We start from the raw sequence: 13862 nt of genomic DNA, 5'->3' as shown, positions 1-13862 counted from the left end.
AACTACAACGCTGTTGAGAGAGGTGTGGGTTGGTTTGCTGAATTGTAGCCTACCTGTTTTACTGAGAAAACTGTTACACTATTGTTTTGCTCATACTATTTGATGTGAATTACATCAGGCCACTATACGCCAGTAGTTTTTATTCAGGTGTACTGAATGAATTGGCAAGTTGGTCTACAATAATGCTGACTGATTTAAAATTGTAAGAATGTATTGACAGAAATTGCCCATCACAGATTACCCTTCCTTTTCCTGGTTACCATGGATACCACTCAACTGTTCCCTCTCTTTTACTTCATTTACACCATGTAGTTGGTATTTTTTTTCTAGTTTACAGTGTTGATCCCCTTACCCTTTGCTATCTCATTAACTTCACATAGCATTAGCTGTGTGCTATTAGCATTGGATGTAATACTAATGATTTAAGCTGTTGTCACTTTACAGAAATCATTCACAGATTCTATTAAGTTTACGTGCTTGAATGATCAATAAGTTTCTTCTAAACAAATGCTAATGCTTTAGCTGGCCTGCTTCTCCCCTCATCACTTTCAGAGCCTTTTGTGAATGTGTTACAGGACGTTAGCTTGTGCTTATTGCCAGTAAAGGCTTCCTAGCTGCAAATGACTCGACAATGGAAACTATTACAACAGAGCATTCCATCTTTGCTCTCACAAAGCTTTTAGAGAGCCAGCTCTCTTGGGACTTTTCCGTATTTTCAGTGCGTGTTGCTATTTCTTCTGAAAGGCTACGTCTGTAGCATGTATTGTAAGGTTCTGTCTTCTGTAGTTTAACACCCCTGTTGTTTCTGTCAGGTTTGACTACTGCAGGTTCATAGAGCTAGACTACGTTCCCATGGAGACAGGCTATATGGTCTCAATGCGCCCGACTAAAGGCTATGCATCGACCAAGTCGCCTACTAAAGGATACTCTTCCACCAAATCTCCGGAACGCCACAGCCGCTCAACAAACTCTCCCTCCAACACTCTCTCTCGGTCTGTTGAGAATCCCTCTTCTTTCCTCCCAATCAGTGTTGAATCTGACGCATGGGAATGATGAGACACATGCTTTTCCACAGTTATCCTACTGAGTGTTTAATTTTTTTATTTTGTTTTTTGTCTTTACAGTGCTGTCAGGGCTCAACAAAGTGTGTGTGTCCTAAACTGTGGCTCGGTGTTTGTCTATTTTGATGTTGTTATGGCATGCCAGTGACCATGGATTACCTTTCATGTCTGTTTTCATTTGTGTTTTTTAACAGTGTCATAATCATGTTGCTCAACAGCTACCAGAATTCACTGTCACCTGCTTGTCTGGAGGGTGCTGTCATGATGTCACCAGGTGGCATTAATATGTCTCCTGTTTGCTTTTGACTAGGCGGACACCAGCGGTGCCCAGTAACAGAGATCCCTATGGCAACACCTCCCTCAGTAGCAGCAGCAACTCAGGCTCTTGTAAAGGCAGCGACTGCAGCCCTACCAAAGGGTGAGGAATTAGCCACTGAGTGAAAGTATTCGCTAACTCCATGATTTCCAAATGTTTATGTGCATCCCCAGGGGTACACACAGTTCTGGGGTCACACCCTGCTTCATCCTACAAATTTGCAACTAAGAGTGTGCCAGTGTCTGCTCTTTCATTACCCAAAGAATTAGTGTCATATCAATCTATTTCAGCGTTTTCCACAGTGTTCAATCTCCCAAAGCATGGTTATATCATCAGGTAGTTATGACTTTATATAAAGGTGTGAGAGCACAGAGAGTACCAAGACAAATTTTTCAAGATTTTGTGGAAAGACAGTGCAAGTCAAGGAAAACAAAAATTTAATTTAGAACTGTTGAATACAGTGAAAGACAGTGTTCTTTCGGCTTGGCAGAGGTCTACTCCCTACACAGTGCCTTTGAGTTAATATCTTTGTTCATATCCCTAAGTCAGAATAAAGCTACATCTTTGCCTTCTATTCTACTCTGTACCTTTAATTTCTATAGCAGTTTTTGATTTGCTGAAATTACACACCTAATGTGTTTAACAGGTATTGGATTGGATTTTTGTGTACCACTTAAAAACCTTTACCAGACATTCTTTAATGTTCTCAAATTCTGGAATAGCCCTTATTCGTTCAATTACGGAACTGGCTGGTCAAAGATTATTTTTTTAAATAACAGAGCCGGTAAGACCAGACACACAGAGCTATTTTTTGGGATAGATTTCAAAACAATCTCATCCTAATTACATGCATTGCCCTGGCAATCATCACTTCTTCCTCTTATTTGCTCGTGTCCTATATTTCCTAGACGTAACCAGAAGTACACATCATGCACTGACAACCATGGTATCCGACCCCCTCCACCAGAGCAGTACCTCACACCCCTGCAACAGAAAGAGGTGTGCATCAGACACCTGCGCGCCAGGCTAAAGGAAACCATCAATACACTGCAAGACAGGTGAAATGTTCTGTTCTTACTCTCGTATCTCAGGTTCTTTCCTTCCCTATTGTTTCAGTATCAATGTGACCTTAATTCTGTCTCTGTTGTCTTCTCCATTTTGACCCTCACAGGGACACAGAGATAGATGAGCTGAGAGGCCAGCTGTACAGAATGCAGGAAGACTGGGTTGAGGAGGAGTGCCACCGTGTGGAAGCTCAGCTGGCCTTGAAGGAGGCACGTCAGGAGATTCAACAGCTCAAACAGGCGGTGGACACTGTTCGTGCAAGGCTTACTGATGCTGCAGGGTTCAGTGGCGATGCTGGGGTTCAGAAGTACTTCCAGGACATCAACACTCAAAACCATAAGCTTGAAAACCTTTTGCTCAGCATGGAATTAGCCCAGGCAGGATTAGCAAAAGAGGGGGAATCCATACCGGGCAGTCGGACCCGTGTTGGGGGTTCGGCGCCGGCGTCAGTATCAGGAGAAAGTCCAGGGGGAATACCAAAACCAGCAGTAGTTGGGAGGGGGTCTTGCTCTTGCGATGGTTCCCCAGCCCGTTCTCTGACAAGGAGTTCCACCTACACTAAGCTGAGCGATCAGGTGGCAGATCGAAATGGCAATGGGCCAGACTTTCCTTGTCTGTCAGGCGATGGAACCCAGGACAGCGGCTTCGTGTGCTGTGGAGAGAGCACTGTCCCAAGTCGAGCTGACCTGCTGCTGGAGGCTGCCTTCCTCTCAGAGGAAACAGCATCTTTACTCAACTCCTACGCACAAACGTTTTCTCACTCCTTACCCAACTCTCTGCCTCATACCTACTCCCATACCCTACCTCATTCTTTCCCTCACAACTTGTCCCACTCTGTGCCCAACTCTATTCCACACTCCTCTACCTTTGAGAAGCTGTGCACAGGTGAAAGACTGTCACCATTTCGATGTGGTCTGGGTGGTGTGAGCTGTATGAGCCACCCTTGCCTGTCCCACCATCACCTGTACTTACACCCTCTTCGAGAAATGGGTATTCAGACTGAAAGTTGTCCCATCCCTGCAACAGCAGCTTACCCATCTGACCTGGATACTATTGCTGAGCAACGTACTTTCCGCTCCCAGGCCTGCAGCCCCACCTCTACCTGGATGTCTGATGAGGGGGAAGAGGAACTGGAGTCCATCACCACCACCACTTCGGTGACCACTGCAACTGTCATGAGCACGGCCACAGAGCCAATACCTGTATCCAAAATGCCACCGGTCCCTTCCCTACCTCGATCTGCCACTGTGGCATGTTCCATGGAGAGTCCACCATGTGAGGGAAATGAGGGAGGGGAGGAAGATATAGGTGTAGAGAAGGGGGAGGAAGAAACTGCTGCAGTGGAGAAACAGGAGGAAACAACAGTAATCTCACTCACAGAAGAGGAGCAACAGGCACAAAAGAGTCCAGATGAAGGGAATTTGGTGGAAATTCAGGTTAGAGTAGAGAATGAAGCAATGTGCAATTCAACAGAGCTTGTGAGTGTAGATTGCACCAGAGACAGACAAAGTGGGACAATACAGGAAAGAAAAATGGAAGACATTCAGCAAGATGATGGATTAGCAGGATCAACCCAGGTAGAGACAGAAGAACTGATTCCTTGCGGGCCTGCATCATCACCCGAACCAGAACAGCCTCACACCTCCCAGCCAAGGAAATCTAATTCCCAAGAGGAGATAGCTGGTGTCATTGTTGTGGAGGTGCATGACAGTGAGGACGATGAAGATGCTGAGGAAGGTGAAGAGGGGAGCAACCCAGCAGAGGAGACTGAGTCCACCTCCACTTCTGGGCCAATTGAGAAAAGCTATTGGAGTCGACACTTCCTGGTTGATCTGCTAGCTGTTGCGATCCCTGTGGTTCCAACGGTGGCATGGCTATGCCGTGGTCCGGTGCGAGTCGGACAGCCCATGTATCATATAGGGTCCTTGCTGCGGGGCTGTTGCACTGTGGCTCTGCACTCGCTGCGCAGGGGAGGTGGGTTGAGGCATTACCCCGCTGGCGGGGGAGACCTGGGTGGATCCCAGATATAAGAGGAGGGTCTTGTTAATGCTTCAGCTATGATCTTTGACATCCCCCATGTGAGTGTTGAATCCAACACAATGTTTTGTGAGGAAACAAGACAAAGACCTTCCTGTCCTGCAATTCTCATCCAATGGGAGCATCAGGAAGTGGAAATGTGCACTCGGGACCTGTAAGGTGTGTGTGTGTGTGTGTGTGTGTGTGTGTGTGTGTGTGTGTGTGTGTGTGTGTGGGTGTGGGTGTGTGTGTGTGATCTCTGCTCTGGTTGGTCCTGCTCGCTATGGTCCTATCCCCTCTTATTTCTGCTGTTGCTATCAAGACATCTGCCAACACGACTGACTTGCGCAAATCTGAATGAAATGAATGATCGATGCTTGGATGTTTGATGCTGATTGTTTTGTTTTTAAATGCAGGGAAAATGTTAAAGGTAAGTCAGATACATTCAAATGAGCAATTGTTGATGAGTGCATACTTGAAAAACATGCATACATCAGGATATGTACTAGGGTGTGTAAATGTACGACTGAATGGTCAGGTCTGTAGTGGAGGAGTGCCACTCTGCTCACTGAACACACAAAGTCCTCCATGAATTTACAAGTTTTCTAACAAAACATACAGTTTGAACTTCAAGCCCTTAAGACAGAAATTCACTATCAGGAACAAAATGGCATAACTCAGGTCAATTCTAGACTCACATCGAACACAAAATGGCTCAACTCTCAGCTGCAGAGGGGAATGCAAACCAAGAGCAGCAGCAGTTAATAATATTTTTGTCTGATAGTCCCTGCACTGATTCTGCCGATTGGAACTCTGAATTTGTCCCCTCTGACCTCTGGATTTAAGGTGAGGGTGTGAGGAGATCAAGTGATGTCTTTTGATTGAGCTGAAATTCCACATTTCTAAAAGAAACCAATCATCAAGCCGAAAAGAAGCTGACTTTGGATCTATTCAGTTCTAAACAAAAGGCTCAAAATCTCATTAATAAGTCTTGTGTGGAATTACTTAGTTCTACAAGGACATTTTTGGAGGTGGACTCACTGTGTTCGGTGTGGCTCTATGCTTACTCTTTGTTGTTACTTGCGCCCGACTGACTGGAATTTTGGGACTGATGCTGATTAGGGATGGGCATGAGTAAGGTTTTTCCCAGCTCGATTAATGCTATTGCTATTGCTACTGCTAATAAGTGCTATTTCTTGAACTCATCGGAGACGCATGGCAGCAGGGAACAGGAATATCCAACGCACAATTTCAATTGAAACAATCACAAACAATCACAGATGCAACATAACAAACAACTTTATAACAAAAAGCCATGTAAAAATAGGAATATTAACTAAGCCCATACAGTGCCAGCTATCAAACATAAGTTGGTGAGAAGGTAATATTTTCCTCTTGGGGGAGGATTTCAGTAGCCTCTCCCTAACTGTTTTTTGCTCCTTTAAATAATCTTCAAAAAAAATAAGCTTACAAATGTTGCATGTAAGCATTTATCTATGTATTTGTTGAATCCCCATTATGTAAACAAGGTCTGAGCTTATCGATCCTGTTAGCTTAGCATGAAAAAAAATGACAGGAGAGAAATAAAAAAACAAGTAAGGAGACAAAGATGTTCCACTTTTTCGGTCATGATTCACTAATCATCACGGTGATAGAAGGTGGTGGGGTGGGAGTTTAGTCCACAATAAATTGCCGCAGTTTAGCAGGAAAAGGCATTGTAGAAGTGACCAATTTACAAATGTAAAAAAACAAACAACACACCAACACAATGAAACCAAAAAAAAGCCCCCATACAGCTCTTCTGACACAATCCAAGTGTCCTGCAGCCTTGACATACCAAGTTGGTTAGAAAAATGTAACACAGTGAATTCTATACTATAAGGACAAAACAATAATAGTAAAAAAACAAAAACAAAACATACATATACAGCTTTTATTTTGAAGGCAGGATCACCGCACCTTTATTTTGAAGGCAAGATCACTGCACAGGAGGGGGTTTTGTAGGTGACTGATGCAAAATCAAGCCTAACCACACAGCAAAAAAAATGGAAGATCAAGTTTTGTGACAACATCCTCCTGTTTCTATTGATTACTCTCGCCCATCCCTAATGCTAATTCTAGTAATAAAAACAATCTGGTACATCTAGTCCTAGAACCAGGGTAGGACTGACAGCCGCCATTGAGCCCTCGACCATGATAACACTGTTACAGCTGTCTTATATGTGATGTTCTTCATCTTTGTGCTGATTTATTGTTTTAACCATTTCTATACCTCAGCTGTTTGCCGGTGTTGGAAATGACACAAGTGAAGAGGAAAACCTGTGTGATTATATTTCTTATGAAACACACGCAGCATCCCTTTCCAACATGTTGGCTTAAATCAGCACATATTAGAAAATGCATTCAAAAATACAGTACCCGTATGTCTGTGATCAACCAATACTTGCCAGGCTCTACTTTGTATATTATTGCATTTTCAGAAATTAAATGAGGCTGATTTGGATGCTACAAGACCGTTTTTAGCAAAGCTGGTCATATTAATTATCGACAATTTTTGGGGACAAAAATACCACAACTCAAAATAGTTTCCCATCTATTCCTCTTCAAAGACCGCATCTCTTCCTCCATATTTTCGGCATCCCCCTGTGACTACTCACAGAAAAGTTGGACATTTTCTGGAAAGGTGTTTGTTTGCATTCTTGGTCAGTTTATTCAAGGTGCGTGATGTAGTTTTGCTGAGCAGCAGCGGACTCTGCTGCTAAAAACGGAAAACACAACTGACAATTGGCAGAGAACCTCACTGCTGTCATGTGATTTTGAAGTCAGACAAGATTGGGACAAAGATGAACAGAGGCATATTTTAGTGTTCTACGGTGATATCCCTCAGTGCTTATGATGATGTCATTACCATAACCGTCGACAGTTGCTAACAGCATCTTTCGCCGGTAGTACACCGACCAAGTGACCAGCAGTGGCTCGGGATCTTAGTTTTCTGTTATCCACTTGGTAGTTTCCTTCGTAGTGTTGCCTCTGACATGGTTTATAAACTGAATGTCCGCTAGCCTCTTGTGTCTGAAAGCAGCGTATTGAGCTAGCAAGTGAGAAGCTTCAAGGAGGAACCATCAAAATTAGGTTGAGCTTAACACAAGCTAAAAATGCTTTATAATGTTTCATTTATACCAACAAGAAATAATTCCAGCATGGAGCTCTATTTGTTTTCTGTGTTTTTTGGACTACGGTTTTCTTTGGTAAAAATGTATCTCTGGTGGGCTGGGTGCAATGGTTTTATTTTTAGAGAGAGCTAGCTTAGCAGTTTCCCAATGCTAAGCTAATTGTGGTTCAAACAAATCTGCCAAGTTGCACCGAAATGTTTCCTTTTTGTTTTTGTCTTTCTCATTTTTCTGTATTGCAATGTTTGTTTCTTGGGAAAGAATCATTTGGACCTCTCGCACTTACATTGTATTCCCATTTTGTTTCAGGGTGGAATTTCTCTTCAGCTCAGCCATTTTGTTACCCTTGCACTCTGAAGTTTTCAAACTCAGTAGAAATACCGGATTACTGACGATAAGTGAACTCAACGTGTCTCTTGAAATCATAAACTCTATGAGGTTAAGTCCTATTATGATTGTTTGTAGATACTCACTCAGTTTGACATTAATATGTAGATCTGACTGAGGTGCGATGTGCTCCGTCTGTGCTCGCCGCTGTATATTTCTGCTAACTCTAATACTCTTGTGGTCTAGTTAACTGTCACTCTGGTAGTGTGTATTTCAAGTCCACGACACCAGTCAGTCACTGCAAATAAGTGTTTGTTTTACAACCAATTGAAAGCAATTCTCCATATGGACATGTCACATGACCATTGTAAAAACTGTAAAATCAACATGAGGTCTTCTGAGGTGTAATCACAATTCAGGGTCAGGGTGTTTTCTCTGTACGAATGTGTGTATCAGGGTTCTAATGCTGGCCCTCATGTATAAATGTGTAATAAGTGAAAAAAAAAGAGAGAAAATGCCTGCAAATGTAAAAGGATCATGAAATTCGTCTCACTGTCGGAGACTCGTGAGCCAAACGTGTATCATCCAGACACAACCAGCAAGAAAACAGTCAACAAATGAAATGTTTCGTTCATCAGCCAAAGCAGCTTTGATTTTAGTTTTAATTTTTTTTAAACTTTTTTGATTGACATATTTTTGCACTATTGTTCACTTTATGAATTGTAAGCAATTACTTGAAATTAAGGGTGTATGTATATGCAATGTGACTGATTGTTCCGTTGGTCCGTGCGTGTCATTTAAGTTTTATATAGCAGTAATAATGTCCGATAAGGCAAAGCGAATTGTTAAAGTTCACTTTGTTGATTGTTGTTTAATGTACATCGAAGATTTTACTGACATTTTCAGGTAGATTCTAATATTTATTACTCTCATGGGTTTGTTCGAAATGGCAAGAGTGCTGTATCAGAAGGTAGTATGACGCATCGAGCACCGTTCAGCACCAATTCGAATTCCATTTCCTGCCTCAAGAACCATTGATCCATGACGTTGCCTCTTATCCAAAAATCTGTGGAACAACAGGAAAGACAAACAAAGATGGAAGACCAAGTTCAGAGAAAAATGAATTTTTAAATGTCTTTTTGGGATTATCCCTCCCATCAGACACTTACATTTTTTTGTGGAAAAAGAAGAAATGTATTATCCATCTGTCCATTTTCTTCCACTTAATCCTGTTAAGGGTCGGGGGGGGGGGGGGGCTGTAACCTATCCCAGCAGCTACAGGTGAGAGGCAGGGTTCACCCTGGACAGGTCACCAGTCCAACACATAGAGACAGACAACCATTCACACTCACAGTCACACCTACGGTCAATTTAGAGTATCAATCAGCCTCGTCCCCTCTTGATGTCTTTGGACTGTGGGAGGAAGCTGGAGTACCAGAGAGAACCCACACAGGAACAGGGAGAACATGCAGACTCACACAGAAAGATCCAGTGCCCGAGCTGGGACTTGAACCCCGAACATTCTTGCTGTGAGGCGACAGTGCTGACCACTGCACCACCGTGCCACCACCACTGTATTGTCATTAACTGTAACTCAAAACTATAGTTTGAATTTTTTTAGCAGGATAATTTTTAAACAACTAGTTAAGATTAGCCAAGCCATATATGCTAACGTCATAGGTGGGCTGATGCCATTTTAGAGGAAACCCTCACTCAAATTGATGTCTGAAGAGTTGATAAAATGGCAACCTTACAAACAGACCCCAGTATGTCGTCATTTCTTTGAATATTTTAAATATAATTATATATATATATATATATATGTATGTGTATGTATATAATATATATAATATAATGTATAGTTAAATGAATATATATAATATATATATTTATGTATAATATATTTAAATATTTTAAAGCAGTTGCCTTTCATACGCATGAGAGCTAACGACATGAAGGTACATCGAAAGGCCATGCCAACTCAGACAACACAGGAGTATAAATGCAGTTTTTACAACAGCATCAACGCCAACGCTAGCGGTGGAGATGCTACATCGTAGGACATGGGTGACAATCATGATGCTCTTGTGTCTGGTCCGTGCAGCAGCTGCTCCCGATGCATTGGAATCTGTGAAAAGATCGAACGCCTTCGAGACACACAGACAGGACTGTCTCCTCTATACTATCTCACCCATAACTTTCCCTCCAAATCCCTGATCATCTTACTACTTGATGTGATCCTGTCTGTCTTCAACTTAAGTGGATGAGGAGGCTCAAACCATGTTTTATAAAAAGCCATATAATCCTGTGAGCGAGCAGGAGCGAGAACTCGGGGGGGGGGGGGGTGACCGCCGTCTCTCAATATTAAAGTCACCATGTGCAATGACATTCAACTTACATGGATTGCCTGGAATTGCAACTCTGGTTTGAGCTCCGTGGGGTGTTAGCTTAACATGCTAACCTACAAACGACGCGCTCCAGGCGATGTAGCGTAGACGTGCTGGATAAACGAAAGCTTTAAATGCAGTTTTCTTCTTTTAAGGAAAATATTCCTCAAAATGACCTTATTTCTGATCGTAAATCATCGTTTCTTCGTAGAAGTGCATTACTGAGCACCAAATGATCCGTGAAGTTTACCATGGAATCTTGTACGTACGCACAAATAATCTTTTGTCTTCAATTGACAAATTACAGGTCTCAAATTCAGAAGTCATTGCCTTGTGTGCACAAATCACTACATTCTTCATACATGCAGACCATGCAGTGAAATTTAAAGCTTCACCAATATGTCAATTTTAAAATTGATTGATTGATTGAGATTTTTCTCAGTCAAAAAATTCAAAATATTCTCTGGTTTCAGCTTTTCAAATGGGAAAATGCGCTGTTATGTGACGACAATAAATGTGTCGAGCTTTGTGTTTTCATCGGTTGATTGGAAAACGTTAATTACCCTTCAAAAGAACGAAATAAATTCAAAGTGCTCTTCTCTAGGTCTACTCCAGAACGATATCATTTTAATAGTCGTTGAGGTCTGTCTTGTTTTGCTAATTCCCTCGTTATATTCTTCTGAAATCTGACCAACGTGGTGCTGGTGCCCAGGTATTCACTCGCTCGTTTAGTCACGGCCTTTTCCCCTATGTTTTTGAAAAAGGAAAGGATTAGCACATAAATGAATAAGTGATATACCAGAAAAAAATGGCAAAAATAAAGCTGAATTAAAAAAATGACAGCTTTTGTTTTTTTTAACAATTTAAGTGGTGAGTGGTATTTTTGAGGGTCCGATTTCTTTCAACATTTGGAGACAGAGTCCCTATTGAGCAAAAATTTCTCACTCACAGAATCTTGGACGGAACAAGAAAATGTTGCAAATTGATTATTTAGTACAACTTGTATTCTTTCTGCAAGAAGTGATCCCGGATCTTGCGTACACCTTAAACTGAGATCAGAGGATTGAAAAAAAAATGAAACTAATTATTTCAATCATTGATTTATTTGTCAGTAAGAGTTTGGACTGTAATGTTTTAAAACTAGAAATACTGCATCTTGGTAAAATGGCTGTATGATGTATGTCCATCACAGTGACCTTTGACCACCATGTTTGTAGTACACGAACAAAAATCTTCAAGGCTTTCTCAAGATTTTGTAATCAAGAGAAATAGGGTGAATGTATGGACATCCCTAAAACTTTACACCTCAAATCTCTAGCTGTCACCAGCGTAGAGGCAGGAAAGGCCAATTAATTCTCAGCGCAACGACAACAAAAAGAGTTTTAATTCTAGAACAGTAGAAATATTTTTTTTGAAGCATTTGTGGAGCTGCAACCAATAAATATTTGGATTTTTTATTGGATAAAGAACCAAAAGGATTGTTATCGTATCAAAATTTGAACTGATTCATGGGCTGATTGTTTCAGATGTGGAACATAAATGCGAGTTCTGAGACTCTTTTCTCAGTGAACATCGAGATCTCGTTGACGTTCCTCTTTCTTGAGCAATGATTCAAACATGAAAGCCTGCGGTGTCTGCGTTTGCGACGGGGACCTTTTCAAGTTATCCTGCGTCAAACCTGTAAGAGGAAGATTTATTCATCTGACTTCACAGCACTTTAACAGAATTCAATCCTAGATTATCACAGTGGCTAGGAGGCCATTTATTACTTTGTGTATCTTAACATAAAGTCATACCTCAAACTGACCCTATTTTCTATTTGTCCCATAATGCACCTGAACTTCCTGCTGGTGTTGGCCAGCGTATGTAGGTGAAGGGAGGTGAGTAATTATATACCACGTATATCGTTAGTGTGTAAGTGTAACGCTGACTATTTTGGGGAAGGCAGGAGGAGCCGGGGGTCTGTGTGTCAATATTTGAACATGTATTGTCATTTTACGTTGGAATTCTTGTCTGATTGTGTGTTTTTAGCCGATGTAATGATGTATACAGAAGTTATAGTCCTTTAACATGTTACCACTGAGGACATTCAGTTGCCTTGTGTAGGAATTCCTCTCGACATCAGTCCTATCTAAAGGAAGCGTCATGTAAATGATCTATTTTAATGGCAATAGTGTGTACAGTAGAAGCCATCACTAGGCTACTTGTCCATTCACACTCCCACCAGGCTGTGTAGAGAAACACAAAGAGCCCTTATATTAAACAGCATGGAGGAAAACCCGTCTGCTGTCTTCATCTGTGTTCGTCTCAAGCTTTGTCTGTGTTGTGTGACCTTTTGCTGCCCTAAAGAAAACAGGACTCCGCAGTAATGTGAACAGACCGACTGTTTATTCGTTTTACAATATTATCTTGGTTACATTCGTATATAAACTTTTTAAGATTTTTCTAACCTTTAAATTTTTTTTTATTTTTTATACAGAATTATGTTGTATCAGATTGCATACCTAGAAAATTAAAGGAATACATGCATCCAAACGAGAACAGCATTTAAAGGAGCAACTTTGTATATCAAGTAGAGAGTCACATGAGTGTGAGTGCTGCTCGGTCTCACTGTGCTTCAGTCGGAAGGAAATACGACAGAGGGAGGCGCTCCAACATACATAGCAGACAGCAACTTTGTAGGCTGAACCAATGACAAGAATTAAATTGATACTTCACCCAAAACGTCTATTTTCCTTTTCGACTCTCAAACAAGTGTCCTGAGCTCACAAGGGAAATTTTCTCTACATCTTTGCAGCTCCAGAATGCAGAAAGAGCCAGCTATATGTACATATTTAGCTTGATGCTAGCGGCGACCTGCCGACTACAGCAGAAGTGCTTTTGCGTTTGAAAATGTTTATTTTTGGATAGTTTTGTATTGTAAAAAACAACAACAGCAAATCTTTGTGAGCTTTGGCCTTCTTTTATTTTCAAAGGCAAATAACCCTTTTTGGGTGAAGTGTCACTTTAAATGGCTTCTGCTTGAGCGGAGGATTTTCAGCATCAAATTTAAGCAGCTTCCTACAGTTAGTATAGAACGTATGGAGGGGATCTCAGTCACGTGAGGCACCACAGACACCATGTAATTAAAAAAAAATAGATATTGCAATGGAAACAGGAAAGACAACCTCTATATAAAGTAGTGGAAAGTGCACTTAGTGGCCCAGCACACACCCTGTCCAAACTATAACCTGTGATGACCCCCCCCGCCCCCCCCCCCCAATCACAGTTTTAAGACCATAGGAATCTAAGCCTGATGGCCAATCCCATGATGTACTATGATCTTTCACTGTCTCCTGGCTCCACTGTTTGTTGGACAGGGCTGAGTTCCAGCTGCATAGGGCGACAACCATCCACCGCGGCCCCTTTCCCTACGCTCTCCCCCTGGAATGTGCATGAGGCGTTGAGCCGCCGGTAGCTGCCAGCTCAACGCCTCAGTCTCCTCGCGACAACTGGAAACGTAGTACAATGATACATCGCT

The 13862-nt window shown here is 41.8% G+C and overlaps 1 protein-coding gene across 3 annotated transcripts in view; it reads left to right on the top strand.

Moving 5' to 3' along the window:
* The window catches only part of snphb (syntaphilin b), a 31841-nt gene extending 23932 nt beyond the window's left edge, over positions 1-7909 (top strand). For 2 of the 3 annotated variants that reach the window (XM_086214010.1, XM_086214009.1), the window contains 4 exons: positions 813-992; positions 1372-1479; positions 2286-2435; positions 2549-7909. In XM_086214010.1, coding sequence (XP_086070136.1) covers positions 813-992; positions 1372-1479; positions 2286-2435; positions 2549-4472 — 2362 coding nt within the window. In that variant the 3' untranslated portion in view covers positions 4473-7909. The remainder of the gene's footprint in view (positions 1-812; positions 993-1371; positions 1480-2285; positions 2436-2548) is intronic. The other variant, XM_086214011.1, reaches the window with a different exon arrangement.
* Positions 7910-13862: the final 5953 nt, after the last annotated feature.

The sequence above is a fragment of the Aulostomus chinensis genome, chromosome 9, assembly GCF_037954235.1.
Source record: "Aulostomus chinensis isolate RoL2024-O1b breed Wild chromosome 9, RoL_Achi_v1.0, whole genome shotgun sequence".
NCBI classification, from domain to species: domain Eukaryota; kingdom Metazoa; phylum Chordata; class Actinopteri; order Syngnathiformes; family Aulostomidae; genus Aulostomus; species Aulostomus chinensis.
This window is presented reverse-complemented; position numbering and strand designations above follow the sequence as displayed.